We start from the raw sequence: 18,657 nt of genomic DNA on the forward strand, positions 1-18,657 counted from the left end.
TTCCTTCGTTCCTCACTCCGTAACAAATGCAACGTTTTAGCCGTACCTGAAAGGTAGGAACTCAAGCAACCCACCCAACCCATCGAGTCGGATGGGCAGCGTTCGTGAGGTTAGGTTAGAACGTAATGAACGCGACCTATTAGTTGGGAGGACGGGTTGCTGTACCAGTTCCAAGGACAACTTCAACCTTCGAGGTTCAAGCAGATGGTTTAGGTCTAGACCTAACGATTGGTCTTATGTTAATTGTTCCCCCCCCCCCCTGTACTCATTCATTTTTTTCCTCTTCCTCTATATATTTCATGCTGATCAGCGTTCAATCCCCGACCATCCAAGTGGTTGAGCACCATTCCTTCCCCCTCCGTCCCATCCCAAATCCTTATCCTGACCCCTTCCAAGTGCTATATAGTCGTAATGACTTGACGCTTTCCCCCTGATAGTTACCATCCTCTATTTATTCAGGCGTTCTCATTTAACAATAGTTTCTCTTTTATGACCTGTTATTAATTACCACTTTCCTTGCGTTTATTTCTGTTGTTGCTGTCTCCTTATTCTTCCACATGCTGTTATCACCCCCTCCCTTCCCCTCCTTCTCTCTGTACTGGAACACGTGCCAGAGTCTCGCCCAGACTTGGTCACATCCACAACTCTATTCAAAACCAACTTCCTGTTCAACCCATTTCCATCCCTAAGTCGCCTGGAAATGAGGGAGGGGAACCGAGTGACAAACAGTTCTTCCCCGCCTTAGTTATTGTCTTCCTCCAGGATTAATTAGCAGTTAGTGAACAGATGGCCCGGGTGAGGGAGATGACTCAAGGGTTCCTGTGAGAGGAGAGGTCACCGCACAGCCAGAAGTCTCGCCAGAATGCAGGCGAGGAGTCACAATAACGTGGCTGAAGTATGTTGACCAGACCACACACTAGAAGGTGAAGGGACGACGACGTTTCGGTCCGTCAAAGGACCATTCTCAAGTCGATTGGGAATGGTCCAGGACGGACCGAAATGTCGTCGTCCCTTCACCTTCTAGTGTGTGGTCTGGTCAATATCTCACCAGAATGGCAAAGAAAACGAGAGGTGGGATGGTGATGCTTAATTATTATTTGTATTGGCTGAATTATTTTGTATTTACATCCTCGTATTTTGATAGTACTGTGCTTGTAGCAGGGACGAGGACAGGTTGGAGGAACATAGTACATATACCGACGTATAACGCAATTAAAAAGTAGAAATCGATACTGTTGAATTACACCAAATCGGAAAACGATTTTCTACTTACGTTGCAAAGACAGACTAAAGTAACCTTACCTAACCTTCCTAGGCTTAATACACGGTTATCTCAGGCCTACAATAGTACATATATATGTGCTAACAATAAGAACAAATACTAATAGTCATTATAATTGTGAGAGGAAATTAAAAAAAAATAATCTATAATAAATCAAAATTATTAAAGTAAGAATTCCTGAAAGGAGACCATTTTATACGGCAATGTTGCAAGTGTTGTAAAAAGTGTGAACGTGACTATTGTCTTTGACTACATGATCAGAAGGTTCGTGATGCAGTGGCTTAGTTCACGTGTGAGGGGGGGGGGCGGGGGTGACTCCTCGCCTCGTTAATGGTTGTAAAGGTGAAGGTTGACAGTCTCTCTCTCTCTCTCTCTCTCTCTCTCTCTCTCTCTCTCTCTCTCTCTCTCTCTCTCTCTCTCTCTCTCTCTCTCTCTCTCTCTCTCTCTCTCTCTCTCTCTCTCTCTCTCTCTCTCTCTCTCTCTCTCTCTCTCTCTCTCTCTCTCTCTCTCTCTCTCTCTCTCTCTCTCTCTCTCTCTCTCTCTCTCTCTCTCTCTCTCTCTCTCTCTCTCTCTCTCTCTCTCTCTCTCTCTCTCTCTCTCTCTCTCTCTCTCTCTCTCTCTCTCTCTCTCTCTCTCTCTCTCTCTCTCTCTCTCTCTCTCTCTCTCTCTCTCTCTCTCTCTCTCTCTCTCTCTCTCTCTCTCTCTCTCTCTCTCTCTCTCTCTCTCTCTCTCTCTCTCTCTCTCTCTCTCTCTCTCTCTCTCTCTCTCTCTCTCTCTCTCTCTCTCTCTCTCTCTCTCTCTCTCTCTCTCTCTCTCTCTCTCTCTCTCTCTCTCTCTCTCTCTCTCTCTCTCTCTCTCTCTCTCTCTCTCTCTCTCTCTCTCTCTCTCTCTCTCTCTCTCTCTCTCTCTCTCTCTCTCTCTCTCTCTCTCTCTCTCTCTCTCTCTCTCTCTCTCTCTCTCTCTCTCTCTCTCTCTCTCTCTCTCTCTCTCTCTCTCTCTCTCTCTCTCTCTCTCTCTCTCTCTCTCTCTCTCTCTCTCTCTCTCTCTCTCTCTCTCTCTCTCTCTCTCTCTCTCTCTCTCTCTCTCTCTCTCTCTCTCTCTCTCTCTCTCTCTCTCTCTCTCTCTCCTCTCTCTCTCTCTCTCTCTCTCTCTCTCTCTCTCTCTCTCTCTCTCTCTCTCTCTCTCTCTCTCTCTCTCTCTCTCTCTGGACAGGGAGGGCCACACACAGGGAGGGCCACACACAGGGAGGGCCAGTCACAGGGAGGGCCACACACAGGGAGGGCCACACACAGGGAGGGCCACACACAGGGAGGGCCACACACAGGGAGGGCCACACACAGGGAGGGCCACTCACAGGGAGGGCCACACACAGGGAGGGCCACACACAGGGAGGGCCACACACAGGGAGGGCCACACACAGGGAGGGCCACACACAGGGAGGGCCACACACTGGCAGGGCCACACACAGGGAGGGCCACACACAGGGAGGGCCACACACAGGGAGGGCCACACACAGGGAGGGCCACACACAGGGAGTGCCACACACAGGGAGGGCCACACACAGGGAGGGCCACACACAGGGAGGGCCACACACAGGGAGGGCCACACACAGGGAGGACCACACACAGGCAGGGCCACACACAGGGAGTGCCACACACAGGGAGGGCCACACACAGGGAGGGCCACACACAGGGAGGGGCCACCCTGGGAGATGATAACAGCGAGCCACGCCACTATACTCTGGTGACACCAGCCGCCGCCACAATTTAATCTTTCCTCCCGCACTGATTTCCTGAAAAGGTCTAGTGATGCTTGGGCCGGTGAGGGAGGGGTGTGGGGGATGGGGGAGGGGTGTGGGGGATGGGGGAGGGGTGTGGGGGAGGGGGGAGGGGTGTGGGGGAGGGGGGAGGGGTGTGGGGGAGGGAGGGGAAGGGGGGAGAGAGGGACTCCGGGGGGGTAGGATAGGAGATGTGAGGTGCGGAGGGAAAGATATAACGGAGAAGATAAGAATTAACGAGGGGGAGGCATCTCCCGTCACGCAGGGTGCATTCGCACCTCCACAGATCTCCAGTATCAGCTTTTGATACTGGTAATGGCTTAAAAGGGCCACCACTTACGGGCTATTCATGCCCGTGCCACCTTTTGGGTGGCTTAATCTTCATTAATCAATCAATCAATTAACGAGAGGAAGAAAGCAGAGAAAGGGGAGGTAGATAAAGAAGCATGGGAAGATGAGGTAAGTGAGACACTGAGAAGGAATTGGAATGAGGAGAATAGAGTGATGGTCGAGGATGAGGTTAGGTATGAGGATATTAAATAGAGGGAAACATATCGTGATGGAAAGAGGGAAGAGAGGTGCAGGGAGATGGTGGCAGAGAGCAGATTACGAGGAGAGGGAAGAGTCTAATAAAAAGTAAAGAGAAGGGGAGTAACTGGAGGAAGAGAAGGGAAGAGAAGCGGAAATGCACGGTAGCCTCAGGCATCCCACTCAGTCAATACCCATCTTGCCTTCCACTAGACTGTAGTGGTCTGCACTCCCACCTCCTCTACCTCTCCCCTTCCTTCCCTTCCCCTTCCCCTTCCTCTCCCTTTCCCCCGTCTGGATAAGAACTCCCCAAACTTACTTTCTTAGTTGAGAAAATTAGATCCTGGGCAAGTGGTGTGTTATCCACACAGCTGCGGTGTAAACAAACCTGTTATCTAGACCATCACCTCTCACACTGTACGCTCTGATGCTTCCTTTCTCCTCCCACCCCATGATTGTCCCCGACCTCGCCCTCCTCCTCCTGCAAAATTGCCTCTTCACCTCCATAAGAGGCGAAGAGATCTCAAGCCTTTAAGCACCATTCATTCCGGCGAGCCTCGCTTCTGGTAGGCCGCTCCGTGAAGTCATAACTGCAAGCTAAAACTCCCAGCATCCTGAGATCCTCCTAATCAAATGATGGGCTCAGAGCCAGGAGGTTCCCAGAGGGCGCCGTCGTCGCCGCGCGGGTCGACTCTCGTCTCGTCCAAGTGTGTTCGGGGGAGGCGGAGAGCGACATATTAAAGGATATTGTTTATTTTGACCCCCAACGAGGCCATGGGCACTCTTCTCCATGACGCGGTCATCAAGGAACTCGCAAGTGCTTGGCATTCGGAGCATGGTTGATGGGTAGAATATGGGGTTGTTTATGGTTGATGGGTAGAATATGGGGTTGTTTATGGTTGGCGGGTAGAATATGGGGTTATTTTTGATGGGTAGAATATGGGGTTGTTTATGGTTGACGGGTAGAATATGGGGTTGTTTGTGGTTGACGGGTAGAATATGGGGGTTGTTTATGGTTGATGGGTAGAATATGGGGTTGTTTATGGTTGACGGGTAGAATATGGGGTTGTTTATGGTTGACGGGTAGAATATGGGGGTTGTTTATGGTTGACGGGTAGAATATGGGGTTGTTTATGGTTGACGGGTAGAATATGGGGGTTGTTTATGATTGACGGGTAGAATATGGGGTTGTTTATGGTTGACGGGTAGAATATGGGGTTGTTTATGGTTGACGGGTAGAATATGGGGGTTGTTTATGATTGACGGGTAGAATATGGGGTTGTTTATGGTTGACGGGTAGAATATGGGGTTGTTTATGGTTGACGGGTAGAATATGGGGTTGTTTATGGTTGACGGGTAGAATATGGGGGTTGTTTATGATTGACGGGTAGAATATGGGGGTTGTTTATGGTTGACGGGTAGAATATGGGGTTGTTTTATGGAAGGGATCTGAGGACAAGTTGGCGATCGAACGCTGACCTGCAAAAAAGCGAGAACGCTGTACCAACTAGAACAAATGTGTGCAAACTATATATAAAATTGCATAAAAAAAATACTCAAAATTATTCTTCCAAATTCTTTCACCAGTTAAAGAATAGTATTTACTTATTTATTTGTATCTATTTTTTGTGCAAGAAGGTTCATTGGGTTTGCGAGAGTAGATAACACAGGTGTTCTTACATTCTGACAAAGCCACTAATAACCATAGCGTTATGGCAGGTATTGCAATAGACTGAAAGTTCAGAGGGAATAAGTCGTCCGTTAGACGCTAAGCTTCTGAAATTGAGAATCACCAAGCCGGATTACTCTTAAGAACGACCTCGCGAACAGCGACCCCTTCTATATTCGGTATCGGAATTGCCAAACACACACACACACACACACACACACACACACACGCACACACACACACACACACACACACACACACACACACACACACACACACACACACACACACACACACACACACACACACACACACACACACACTCACACACACACTATTCAGAGGGTAAGGAATCACGCTGTTGAAGGGAGGGAATGTGGTGATAAAGACAGAGTCGAGGAGAGGGTGAGTGTGGGCTCTCACTGGTGGGTGTGTGAACATCTCTCAAGGCTCTCAAGAGACCTGTCGCTCTTTCATAGTCGGGGTTGAGAGTGTGATCAAATTCCCTGATTGATGAAGATTAGAAGATTAAGCCATCACCCAAGAGGTGGCACGGGCATGAGTAGCCCGTAAATTAAATTTCCTTATTTTCTTTAACTTGTGTACCTGAATTTACCTGGAATTTACTTTACCGTTGTTGTTTATGCAATGACCAGCGACTTCAACATTTGTAAAACAAAGTAATCTTGGACTTGTAGCAAGTATAATATAATTGCTCCATACTCCCGTTAGCTTATGAGATGGGTTTGGTAATCCTACGTTGCCTATTTCTAAGTGATCACATTTCCCAACTGTACATCCAATTACAGTTAATACTTCTTCCCAATCTGCTGGAGGATGGTTCGCGAGGTGAAGACTGGTAATATAATCAGTCGACAGCTAATCATTATCAACGGGAGACATCTCCCGTCACGTAGGGTGCAGTCGCACCTCCACAGATCTCCAGTATCATTTATTGATACTGGTGATGGCTCAAAAGGGCCACCACTTACGGGCTATTCATGCCCGTGCCACCTTTTGGGTGGCTTCATCTTCATCTTAACACATTCACAAAGGAGACATCTCCCGTCATGCAGGGTGCATTCGCACCTCCACAGATCTCCAGTATCAGCTCTCGATACTGGTAATGGCTCAAAAGGGCCACCACTTACGGGCTATTCATGCCCGTGCCACCTTTTGGATGGCTTAATCTTCATCAATCAATCAATCATTATCATCACTACGGGCTCACCATAGCCCGTGCTATTTGCCCCGCTCCTGTGCCAGGTAAGTTACGGGCTCACCATAGCCCGTGCTACTTGGAACCTGTTCCGAGTAGCTGAATCTATAACCACAACAACATAATCATTATCATCCACACGTCCCAAGTTACAGCCCCGCTCTTATGCCAGGTAAGTTCACTACGGGCTCACCATAGCCCGTACTACTTGGAACTTTTTGTTGCCAGCAGCTGAATCTTAAACAACAACGAGTCATCATCTTACGGGCTATATTCATGCCCGTGCCACCTCTTAGGTGGCTTAATATTCATCAATAAATCAATGATCATCAGTCTAACTCCAAGAGTGGTCAGTACAGACGCTGGAGAGATACCGCACATCTTCAACATTCACCAACAATAATGTAACGCTCGACGTGTCCAGTTCCGGCCCTCACAAGCCGCTTCAGCCTCGACACAGAGCAGACAGCCAGACTCCGGCCGCACCAAGTTTCCGCGCTCTCGTCCCACACCCGAGCTCCACGACTCTGCCCGCACTCCTAGCGCCACGCTCTACACACACACAGCACCCCAGCTCTCCTAGCACACACACCCAGCACCCCAGCTCTCCTAGCACACACACCCAGCACCCCAGCTCTCCTAGCACACACACCCAGCACCCCAGCTCTCCTAGCACACACACCCAGCACCCCAGCTCTCCTAGCACACACACCCAGCACCCCAGCTCTCCTAGCACACACACCCAGCACCCCAGCTCTCCTAGCACACACACCCAGCACCCCCCGGCCTCACTCAGCTCTGCCCTGCTCCAGGCTGCGGCACAACCACTACGCCACATTACCAACAACCCGACTGCTGTACCGTAGACTATACTAAATCAATATAAAAAACACTAAACTCTTTGTGTCTCATCAAGCAAATACGTAGACGTCATCATACGTTATAGAATCATTTCGGAAAGTCTATATTTCCAGCCCATCCTCTTGTTTTGGTAGTACTTATAGGAAGGCTGAGGACCATAGTACCTATACCGACGTACAACGGAATTGGAAAGTAGAAACTTTTCTATATGTTACAAAAGCAAACTAAACTAAACTAACCTAACCTTCCTAGGCCTAATACACGATATCTGAGGCCTAATATAGTACTAAGCCTTTGAATATTTAAGTTTGTTTTTAGCTTATTTTTTCGGACTCTATTAAGTGAATAGTTCAAAAGTCTAAAATCTAGTTGCTTAGTACGTCAATATTTGTACTATGGCGCACATAGTTACAAAAAGGACTATCTTAACAGGAGGTCAACTTCCTCATCATCTACGGTACCTACATGTGTAACAGCGCAGTATGAGTAGAAAGTCTTGAATTGTATTTATATATGATAGAGCTACACTGTTTATTTTTAGTGTAATAAATAATATCTTAACCAAATATTTTCCTTCTGGAAACCTGTAACCCCTAAAAATCCCATTTTTCTTTAACAGTCAAGCATGGGTTTTCTCTTCTTTTTTTAAGCTGTGACTTTTATTTTCCAGGATGCGTCTCCTGCCACTGTGGATGCTAGCTGCTGTGGGATGGGTGGCTGCCGCGGCTGCTCCAGGGCCTCGCCCCCAGGACTCACACCCCGGGGAGGACCTGGGACCCGCCCTCATGGACCTGGCGAGGCGCAAGAGAGGCAGTGTCAAGTCCAGTCTTCCCTACTCTAATTACAGGCCGGTTACAGGCATCCACAGGTGAGTTACAGGCATCCGGCCCAACAATGAGACGGGTATAGGGGTGATAATGAATATAAAGAGCATTGTATACTGCATTGTGGTAGCTATTAATGGTTTGAATGGTAGTTTGTACAGTGGTATGGTAGCTTGTACAGTGGTATGGTAGCTTGTACAGTGGTATGGTGGCTTGTACAGTGGTATGGTAGCTTGTACAGTGGTATGTTGCTGACAGATACTTTACAGTATATTTAATGATACTGTATAGTGTACTTAATGATACTGTATAGTGTACTTAATGAATACTGCATGATAGAATGGTAGCAAATGGTTCCTAGTAGTTCTGAAGGGTACAGTGCATCGCGATATGGTCATCTAGAAGATTATGGTAGTGAAATAATGGCATTTGTGTACTGTGGTATGGAAACCGGTGTATAGTTACTGATAGTGCATGGTGGTATGGTAATATGTGAGCATGGTACATGGTTGTTAATAGCATCTGCATAAGTGTACAGAATATGGGAGGTGCAGCGTAGTATTTTGGTAATGGGGGGGGGTGAATAAGGAGTGTATTTCTATTGATGGTAATGGGTGGTGCTTGGTTATAGGTATGGCAGTATACAGTATGGTTGCACCGCTCACACAGTCTTGGATATCTGGCCAGCTCGTGAAGCCCACTACCATACCGACACCCTCCCACTCCTCCCTCTCCCACGGTAATGGTCGGGAGGTCAGGTATAAAGACCCATTAGCCTCTGCAGGCTAGTTAAAGCCACCTACAGAACTTTCTCATCCGCCACTCTCTCATCTCATATATATATATATATATATATATATATATATATATATATATATATATATATATATATATATATATATATATATATATATATATATATGCGAACAAGCCTGAATGGTCCCCAGGACAATATGCAACTGAAAACTCACACCCCAGAAGTGACTCGAACCCATACTCCCAGGAGCCACGCAACTGGTATGTACAAGACGCCTTAATCCACTTGACCATCACGACCGGACAAAATGAGGTGATAGCCGAGGCTATTTGAACCACCCCACCGCCGGCACTCGGATAGTAATCTTGGGCATAGCATTTTACCAAATCACCTCATTCTTTGGGGCACACGTGAGGAACACAAATGCGAACAAATGCTTGTTCGCATTTGTGTTCCTCACGTGTGCCCCAAAGAATGAGGTGATTTGGTAAAATGCTATGCCCAAGATTACTATCCGAGTGCCGGCGGTGGGGTGGTTCAAATAGCCTCGGCTATCACCTCATTTTGTCCGGTCGTGATGGTCAAGTGGATTAAGGCGTCTTGTACATACCAGTTGCGTGGCTCCTGGGAGTATGGGTTCGAGTCACTTCTGGGGTGTGAGTTTTCAGTTATATATATATATATATATCCTTATTAATGTTACCGTAATACCCCGGACTCATACAAGTTTAATATATACAGTCAACTCGATAAAAAAAACGGAAAAAAATCCCCATGTATTCAGCAGGATTAAACACAAATACATTCCTTAACTAGTTTTCACTGTGGTATTTAAATATCAAAACTTTGCTCAATAGATTGTTTGCCAGTGGTTTGTGGTGATGGGTTTCTATGCAGCGCGATGATTGGGCTGTTGGTATGGGTATGTGAGGAGGTCCAGTTAACAGCTGGTGGTGATGGTGTTTGGGGTGGTAACTATAGTGCATTGTTTGCTGATTGATATAGGTGGTTATGTCTATATTTACTCCATGTCTCTGTCTGCCTGTTTGCCTGTTTAGCTTCCTGCCTGCTAGCCTGTCTCTCTCTCTCTCTCTGTCTGTCTTTTTATATCTCTTGCTCTCACTCTCTCTCTCTTGCTCTCTCTCTCTCTCTCTCTCTCTCTCTCTCTCTCTCTCTCTCTCTCTCTCTCTCTCTCTCTCTCTCTCTCTCTCTCTCTCTCTCTCTCTCTCTCTCTCTCTCTCTCTCTCTCGACCACTGGTAACCGTTCACACGCAGCATCCGTTGACGTTCTTGCGTTTTGCATCCTCTCCAGACCTTACTCGGCGTGGAAGCCTCTCTCTCGTGTACGCAGGTTGGTACTTCCCCCCTTTGTATGCAGGTTGGTACTTCCCCCCTTTGTATGCAGGTTGGTACTTCCCCCCTTTGTATGCAGGTTGGTACTTCCCCCTTTGTATGCAGGTTGGTACTTCCCCCCTTTGTATGCAGGTTGGTACTTCCCCCCTTTGTATGCAGGTTGGTACTTCCCCCCTTTGTATGCAGGTTGGTGCTTCCCCCCTTTGTATGCAGGTTGGTACTTCCCCCCTTTGTATGCAGGTTGGTACTTCCCCCCTTTGTATGCAGGTTGATACTTCCCCCCTTTGTATGCAGGTTGGTACTTCCCCCCTTTGTATGCAGGTTGGTACTTCCCCCTTTGTACGCAGGTTGGTACTTCAACTCAGATAGGCATCTACTTTATCATTAAGACAGTAATTCCTGGTACGTTAACTTGTACTACAGAATACTAAGTTCGGTCTTTCTACCGCTTGAGCAATAAATCATTTTACCTGTCGTCTACATAGTTCACTTGGGCAGTTACAGGTAGATACATGTGAGTAGAGAGAGATATACAAATGGTTGTATGAAGTTACAGGTGAATACAGGAAGGTATTAATTGGTGGACGCAGCTTTCACAAGTATCCAGGTACCCATAGATATTTTGTATAGATACTCCTGGATAGATGGTAAGTATATTTTTAATATTCCATATCCATAAGAACATTATATGAGGGTCATAATTAAACATGAGGTGTTCAGTACATGTAAGTATATATTTACAGTTCTTCTGAACATGTGTATAGAGCCATGATTTGTAATAAATAATTATTTATAATTTGCAATATGTTTCTGTGTCTTTGGTGCATGGCATGAAGGTTAATCTGTTTAGAGAATGCTCTGATGTTAATTGAATTAGATTCGTTTATTGGACAATGATTGGAGGGTTTCTCAAGTTTACTCTTTTCTGCATGTCCCTTGAACAGAATGTGTTATGTACCGTCAGTGTCTTGTAACCGCGGTGTGGGCTCCGTCTGAAATTGGGTTTAGTGACATCAACTTGCTGATATCATCTGAATTTGGGTTGTATAACCCCTCAGCTTGCTATCGTGTGCGTTCCTCAGCCTCTCCTTCCTCTCTACCTTCTTGGCCGGTAACACCGTCGCTCCTCGGAGTTGACGCTGTGACTTTCACTCTACCATGCCGTGTCTCTCTTGTCTCCCTCAGGTACCGGTATCCCCTCTACCGGAAGAGGTCATACAGGCCCCAGTACGACTACGAGGATGAGATTATGCTTCCCGAAGTGCCAGAAGTGTTGGACTATGACGACTATTCCCCAAGACCTTCGCTCTTCAGGGAGAGGAACCTCCAGCAGCAGCAGGAACGAAAGAAGAAGGAACTGCTCCTGGAAGACGATGGGTACTTCACTGACGAGTATACAAACGACAATGGGCAACTAAATCCCAATCGCGTACCTTTAAGAAAGAAGGATTACCTGTATCACCTGTACAACATGCCTTACTCCGACCTGGAGCGCCTCAACTATATGTACGAGATCGGAAAGCGTGATCCCGATGACCTGGGTGACTCTTATGACTACGAACTCCTTGATCCTGTACAAGGCGGGCGCAAAACTCTCATGCCATCACCCACTGAGCAGTTCTACGATGCTATCGACTCCATCAGGAACAAGAAATCTATGTACGGTGGCAGCTCCACTTCACTGGACGTGGATGATACCCCTGATCATCTCCAGAAGCTGAAGAACTTCCTGACATCAGCTGCCGAGCGCTACTGGAGGGTTCGAGGCGCGCAAGAGACTGCCGCTCAAGACCCCATGATTAGGAAGAAAAGAGACACAAAAGCCGTCGCCACTTCACCCGCTGCAACAGCAAACACCAGCAACACCTCCTCGCCTAGAGCCGAGCCTCCCACCACAGTATCCACCCGCTACGAGGCGCAGCTGGCCACCGACCGCAAGAAGCGCGCCTTCAGCGACTACTTCAAGTATGAAAAGAGGGCTCAAGACTTTGACGACTTCCTGACTCGAGAGTACTTCAAGAGCATCGCACGCTCCGTAGGCCAGAAGAAGAAGAGGATGGCATACGCCCAGTTCGAGGCTGACAAGCGATCGTCAGGCATGGAGTTCCTGGAGAACCCGTCCATGCTTCAATACATGCAGACCAAGCTTAAAGGTAAGGCTTAAGCTTCGCCCTTAACATTCCACAGGTTAGTGTATACGTGTGTGTGTGTGTGTGTGCTCACCTATTTGTGCTTGCAGGATCGAGCATTGTCTCTTGTGTGTGTGTGTGTGTGTGTGTGTGTGTGTGTGGCCTGACATATGTGGTATACAGGGTTCGGAATGTTTCCTTACGCAAATTTCTAAAGGCAGTTCTTATGTTGGCCAATCTAGCATATGCTTCCGATGATATCCTTTTGATGTGGGACTTCTGGGGACATGTTTGTTGTGAGATCAACTCCCACCTTCCAGATGGTACCTTGTGTTCGGCCTCCTGCTTCCTTCACCTAATTTCATTACTTTACACTTTCCTGAGTTAAACTTTAGTATCCATTTTCTAGACCATTCCTCCAGTTTATCCAGGTCGTCCTGTAGTCTCTGTCTATCTTCTTCTGTCTTGATTCTTCTCGTGTGTGTGTGTCTTTACTCACCTATTTGTGCCTGAAGGATCGAGCTCTAGCTCTTGGACCCCACTTTTCTAACCGGTGGTTGTCTAATACAATGACTCCTGACCTATTTCCCTATCATACCTGCTTTTAAAGTTATGTATGGAGTTAGCCTCTACAACCTGCTCCTTTAGGTCATTCCATTTACTCACTTCCCTCACGCTAAAGGAAAACTTCCTAACATCTCTATGACACATCTGAGTCTCAAGCTTCCATCCGGGCCCCCCTTATTGTGTTGATATTCACTGTAAACAATTTCTCTGTTTTCACCCTGTCAATCCCTCTAAGTATTTTATACGTCTGTATCATGGCCCCCCCTCCCGCCCTCCTCTTCCTCCTCCTTGCTAACGTCGTCAGGTTTAGCTCCTTCAGTCTCTCTTCGTGCCTCATCCCTCGCAACTCTGGGACGAGTCTCGTTGCAAACGTCTGCACTTTTTCGAGGTGCCTCAAGGCTCGGACCCCGAGTGTCTGCCCAAACCCCGTCGCCCTCAGGAGAGATGAGATTAATGGCATCATGAGCGCCTCCCTCCCTCCCCCCACCGTACTAAGACAGTGGCCGGGACAATAGCGAGTGTCCCCCGCGGGCAGGAGACCCGGTGCTCAAGAAGCGTACACAAATGACGGCACTAAAGGTGAGGATGAACCAGGGGCTATATAGTCCTGTTATCCGGGGGATAGAGGTGAGGCTTCCTACTTCTAGACAAGAGGATAGTTGCCCCTGATAAGAGGATAGTTGCCCTGATAAGAGGATAGTTGCCCCTGATAAGAGGATAGTTGCCCTGATAAGAGGATAGTTGCCCTGATAAGAGGATAGTTGCCCTGATAAGAGGATAGTTGCCCCTGATAAGAGAATAGTTGCCCTGATAAGAGAATAGTTGCCCTGATAAGAGGAGTTGCCCCTGATAAGAGAATAGTTGCCCCTGTTAAGAGGATAGTTGCCCCTGATAAGAGAATAGTTGCCCCTGTTAAGAGGATAGTTGCCCCTGATAAGAGGATAGTTGCCCTGATAAGAGGATAGTTGCCCTGATAAGAGGATAGTTGCCCTGATAAGAGGATAGTTGCCCCTGATAAGAGGATAGTTGCCCTGATAAGAGAATAGTTGCCCTGATAAGAGAATAGTTGCCCTGACAAGAGAATAGTTGCCCTGATAAGAGGATAGTTGCCCTGATAAGAGAATAGTTGCCCTGGTAAGAGGATAGTTGCCCTGACAAGAGAATAGTTGCCCTGATAAGAGGATAGTTGCCCTGATAAGAGGATAGTTGCCCTGATAAGAGGATAGTTGCCCTGATAAGAGGATAGTTGCCCTGATAAGAGGATAGTTGCCCTGATAAGAGGATAGTTGCCCTGATAAGAGGTTAGCAGCCTTGATGAAAGGACAGCAGGCCTGGTGAAAGGGTCGCAAGCTCCGAGACCGGTTAAAGTTCTTTCCGAGAGGATAACGGGCCTTGTGAGCTGATAGCAAACCTTGCGAAATGATAGCAGGGACCACCACACACATGGACCTCCCCCCCCCCCCCCCCCCCGAAGCACGTCTCCACAAATGGATGCATTCTTGTCAACAAGTGAAGCGCTTTAGGCTGGAGGGCGCATTGTGTTCCCTCCATCTTTATTTCTCTTTTCTACCTTCCCTCTCTCCTTCCTCCCTCTCTCTCTCCCTCCCTCTGTTCCTTCCTCCCTCTCTCCCTCTGTTCCTTCCTCCCTCTCTCCCTCTGTTCCTTCCTCCCTCTCTCCCTCTGTTCCTTCCTCCCTCTCTCCCTCTGTTCCTTCCTCCCTCTCTCCCTCTGTTCCTTCCTGCCTCTCTCCCTCTGTTCCTTCCTCCCTCTCTCCCTCTGTTCCTTCCTCCCTCTCTCCCTCTGTTCCTTCCTCCCTCTCTCCCTCTGTTCCTTCCTCCCTCTCTCCCTCTGTTCCTTCCTGCCTCTCTCCCTCTGTTCCTTCCTCCCTCTCTCCCTCTGTTCCTTCCTCCCTCTCTCCCTCTGTTCCTTCCTGCCTCTCTCCCTCTGTTCCTTCCTCCCTCTCTCCCTCTGTTCCTTCCTCCCTCTCTCCCTCTGTTCCTTCCTCCCTCTCTCCCTCTGTTCCTTCCTGCCTCCCTCTCGCTCCTCCTTCACCTTCTTTCTACCTGCAGTCTCAATTTTCATGATTGATATTCTTCATTTTTTCACTATCAGGTGAAGTTTTTACTTCTTGTTATCAGTGAATATGTCCTGAGCCACACAAGGTGTTGAGTGAAGGTGTCCTGAGCCACACAAGGTGTTGAGTGAAGGTGTCCTGAGCCACACAAGGTGTTGAATGACACTATCCTGAGCCACACAAGGTGTTGAATGACGCTATCCTGAGCCACACAAGGTGTTGAATGACACTATCCTGAGCCACACAAGGTGTTGAATGACGCTATCCTGAGCAACACAAGGTGTTGAATGACGCTATCCTGAGCCACACAAGGTGTTGAATCTTGCCACGGAGTTTAAGCGATCCGTTTAATACGTCGCTTCTTATTCCGGATGAGAAGCTCGGCATCCGAGTCGAAGCGTTTGGGCCTGCACGTGGCGCCCCCTATGTGTCTGAGGTCTAAGCTGGGGTCTAGACGCGCCAGTCATTATAGTCTTGGACCATTTGGCTTCAGCGCCAAATATATCCGTTCGCATATCTCACCAGAGGAAACGGGAACGTTGTGTCCCAGCTTTGGAACGCTGAGTGCTCCATTTGCCTTGTGTCCTGCTTTCTTTTTTATTACAGTGTGGCCCACTTTCCTCACCATTTACAGTGTGGCCCACTTTCCTCACCATTTACAGTGTGGTCCACTTTCCTCACCATTTACAGTGTGGCCCACTTTCCTCACCATTTACAGTGTGGCCCACTTTCCTCACCATTTACAGTGTGGTCCACTTTCCTCACCATTTACAGTGTGGTCCACTTTCCTCACCATTTACAGTGTGGTCCACTTTCCTCACCATTTACAGTGTGGCCCACTTTCCTCACCATTTACAGTGTGGCCCACTTCCCTCACCATTTACAGTGTGGCCCACTTCCCTCGCACGTTACACATACTTACAATAAAAATATGAATTTTTCTTACAGAACTTAATTCATTATGTAAATCAGGCTTCCATTAAGCTGCCGTAAGGTCCCATAGAATCATAACTTAGAGGAAAACTTTGTCCCGTGTCCTCGTTTATGGAAACTTGTCGACGTGAGGCTTCAGACTGTGGTTACTATCGCCATAGTGTACATATTATGGTGTACATACATATTACACAGGACATGATATGTGCTACGTATTACATATGTAGGACAGGGTTTGACACGAAGGTGTCAAAAAAGACATAATTTTGGCGTTATTCAGAAAATATACAGTGTATAATTGACACAATATTGTTCGCGAGAAGATAGGCTGTATAAATATTACAGGAATTTATGTATTCATTTGTGTAGTGTGGAGCAGAGAGAGAGAGAGAGAGAGAGGTGGTAGTGATCAGTGTTGTTAAAGATTGAGCTACTCAGGACGAAGTGTCCATGTAGCACGGGCTATGGTGAGCCCGTAATAGTGATCAATGTTACAGAGAGTATATATAGTTTTGTCTGTCTTCCAAGGGGCACTTGAGAGGGTGGTGGTTAGGGGATGGCTAGGTGGGAGGGACGTTTAGGGGCTCATGTCACGTTCACGGGTTGGGTTCCCGGGGATGGGATAGGCTAGAGGGCCGGGTATGACGTTGATTGGTTGGGCTCCCCCGTCATCACTGTGATCAAGGGGTCGTTGTGTTGTTTCGTCTTCAAAGGGATAAGCAGCCTCAAAGAGGCTGGTGTCTCTTTCTCTCTCTCTCTCTCTCTCTCTCTCTCTCTCTCTCTCTCTCTCTCTCTCTCTCTCTCTCTCTCTCTCTCTCTCTCTCTCTCTCTCTCTCTCTCTCTCTCTCTCTCTCTCTCTCTCTCTCTCTCTCTCTCTCTCTCTCTCTCTCTCTCTCTCTCTCTTTCTCTCTCTCTCTCTCTCTCTCTCACACGTTTCAGTTATTGGTTCATTAAGGGGTTAACAAAGCTGCAACAACCTAACCATCAAGTTAACGCGCCCTAGGCCTAACATATATTAAAAAAAAATAGACCTATCATATGCAATCTTTAACGTTATGCAAGACTTACATGTACTTGACTCTTGCCTTAACATACGCGTCTCGCTTCATAAATTAACTTCTACCACAAGTTATTCCAATGATGTACCTTGTATCCTCCTGCTCACAGCGGTACATATTACCAGGTCCACAAAAAACGGTGATATGTAAGTTCAAGGAACTCAACACACACACACACATATCATGTGACAGTGGCTACGTTTCGGTCCATCCTGGATCAAGGGGGAAACGACGACGTTTCGGTCCAGAGACGAGCCGGGCCGAAACGTCTTCAGGGTATTTGTTTTAGTTCGTTGTGGTATTTACTGTGACTTGTTCTGTGCGGATAAATTCAAAGCACCGAAGACAGACTGGAGAACATGCGCCGGAACACGAAAGACGCGCACGCGCATATTTTACAGTCTGTAAGAGTGGCAAGATATTGGCGCAGCTGGCTCAGAGAGAGAGTGTGTGCCATCTGGCTCACGCATAACAGCTTAATGATCAAAGTTTCCCGCTTAACTATTTATTTTGGCGCGAGCATTATATGAGCGGTGGGAGCTGGCGGTAATGGCCAGGCTACGCGGTGAGTGATCAACTCTTCTACAACACTGGTCGACATCCCTCGTTTCGCGGATATACAAAGTCGTTATATATCGTTATAAGTTAGGCTGTGTTAGACTCGGTTGGGTTAAGTTAGGTTGGGGTAAAGTTAGGTAAAGTTTTAAACCCCGTTGGTAAGCCATCTTGCGTGCGCCGTGCCGTGTAGTATATCAAGCGAAGCCTCGCGCTAACAATCTATATTAAAAATACTTATAAGATTCTACTAACGTTCCAGTTGTGGATCATTATACATGAGGTACATCCATACACCACCTGTGTCATCTCTCGTCTCCCCAACAGAAGCGGAAGAGGAGGTAGCAGCCGAGGCGGAGGCCCAACTTGCTGGAAATGGCAACACCGAGAACCTCATAACCAACATCGTGGTCCGCCTGGACGCCCTGGAGCGCATGCGCGAGGCTCTCAGCCAACTGGAGGAGCTTCAGGAGCAAGAGGAGCAGGAGGCCCACGCCCAGAGGAAGCGGGTGGGTGCTGGGGGGCTAGGGATGTGCTACGGAGGTCAGGGAGGTGCTGGGGGAAGCTGCAGGGGCCAGGGAGGTGCTGGGGGAAGCTGCAGGGGCCAGGGAGGTGCTGGACACCAAGTGTGTGAATGAGGGAGTAAATGGAAGTCAGTTGGAGAGATAATTACAGAGCAGACAAAAGTGATTCCTACGATGATGTAAGAGTAGCGGGCTCGCCCACGCCTCGCCAGGTTCGAGCCCTGGGGAGGGAGGCGGCACTTGAACACTTCACTACTATTCACCCAGAAGTAATTAGAGAGTCGGGTGGTAAACCGATTAGCGGGTCGCGTTTCAGGGAAAGACTTGTAGTGTAAGACTTGAGATGATCCGACGAAAAGCTTTGAGCCTGTTAGCAGGGGTCGGAAGCCGTCTTCTTTACCCACCTGTATACAGAAAACAGACAGACAGGAGAAGTTACAGCCCCGCTCCTGTGCCAGGTAAGTCCACTACGGGCTCACCATAGCCCGTGCTACTTGCAACTTTTTGTTCCGAGTAGCTGAATCTACAACAACATGTGACAGGAGAA

The 18,657-nt window shown here is 47.8% G+C and overlaps 1 protein-coding gene across 1 annotated transcript in view; it reads left to right on the forward strand.

The window, feature by feature from the left end:
* The window catches only part of LOC123761646 (capping protein-inhibiting regulator of actin dynamics), a 56,145-nt gene that overhangs the window by 32,877 nt on the left and 4,611 nt on the right, over positions 1-18,657 (forward strand). Inside the window, exons 2-5 of the mRNA XM_069330702.1 lie at positions 8,007-8,204; positions 10,230-10,268; positions 11,456-12,423; positions 17,914-18,095. Of these exons, the coding sequence (XP_069186803.1) occupies positions 8,008-8,204; positions 10,230-10,268; positions 11,456-12,423; positions 17,914-18,095 (1,386 nt within the window). The 5' untranslated portion in view covers position 8,007. The remainder of the gene's footprint in view (positions 1-8,006; positions 8,205-10,229; positions 10,269-11,455; positions 12,424-17,913; positions 18,096-18,657) is intronic.

Source organism: Procambarus clarkii, chromosome 24, assembly GCF_040958095.1.
Source record: "Procambarus clarkii isolate CNS0578487 chromosome 24, FALCON_Pclarkii_2.0, whole genome shotgun sequence".
In the NCBI taxonomy this organism is placed as follows: Eukaryota; Metazoa; Arthropoda; class Malacostraca; order Decapoda; family Cambaridae; genus Procambarus; species Procambarus clarkii.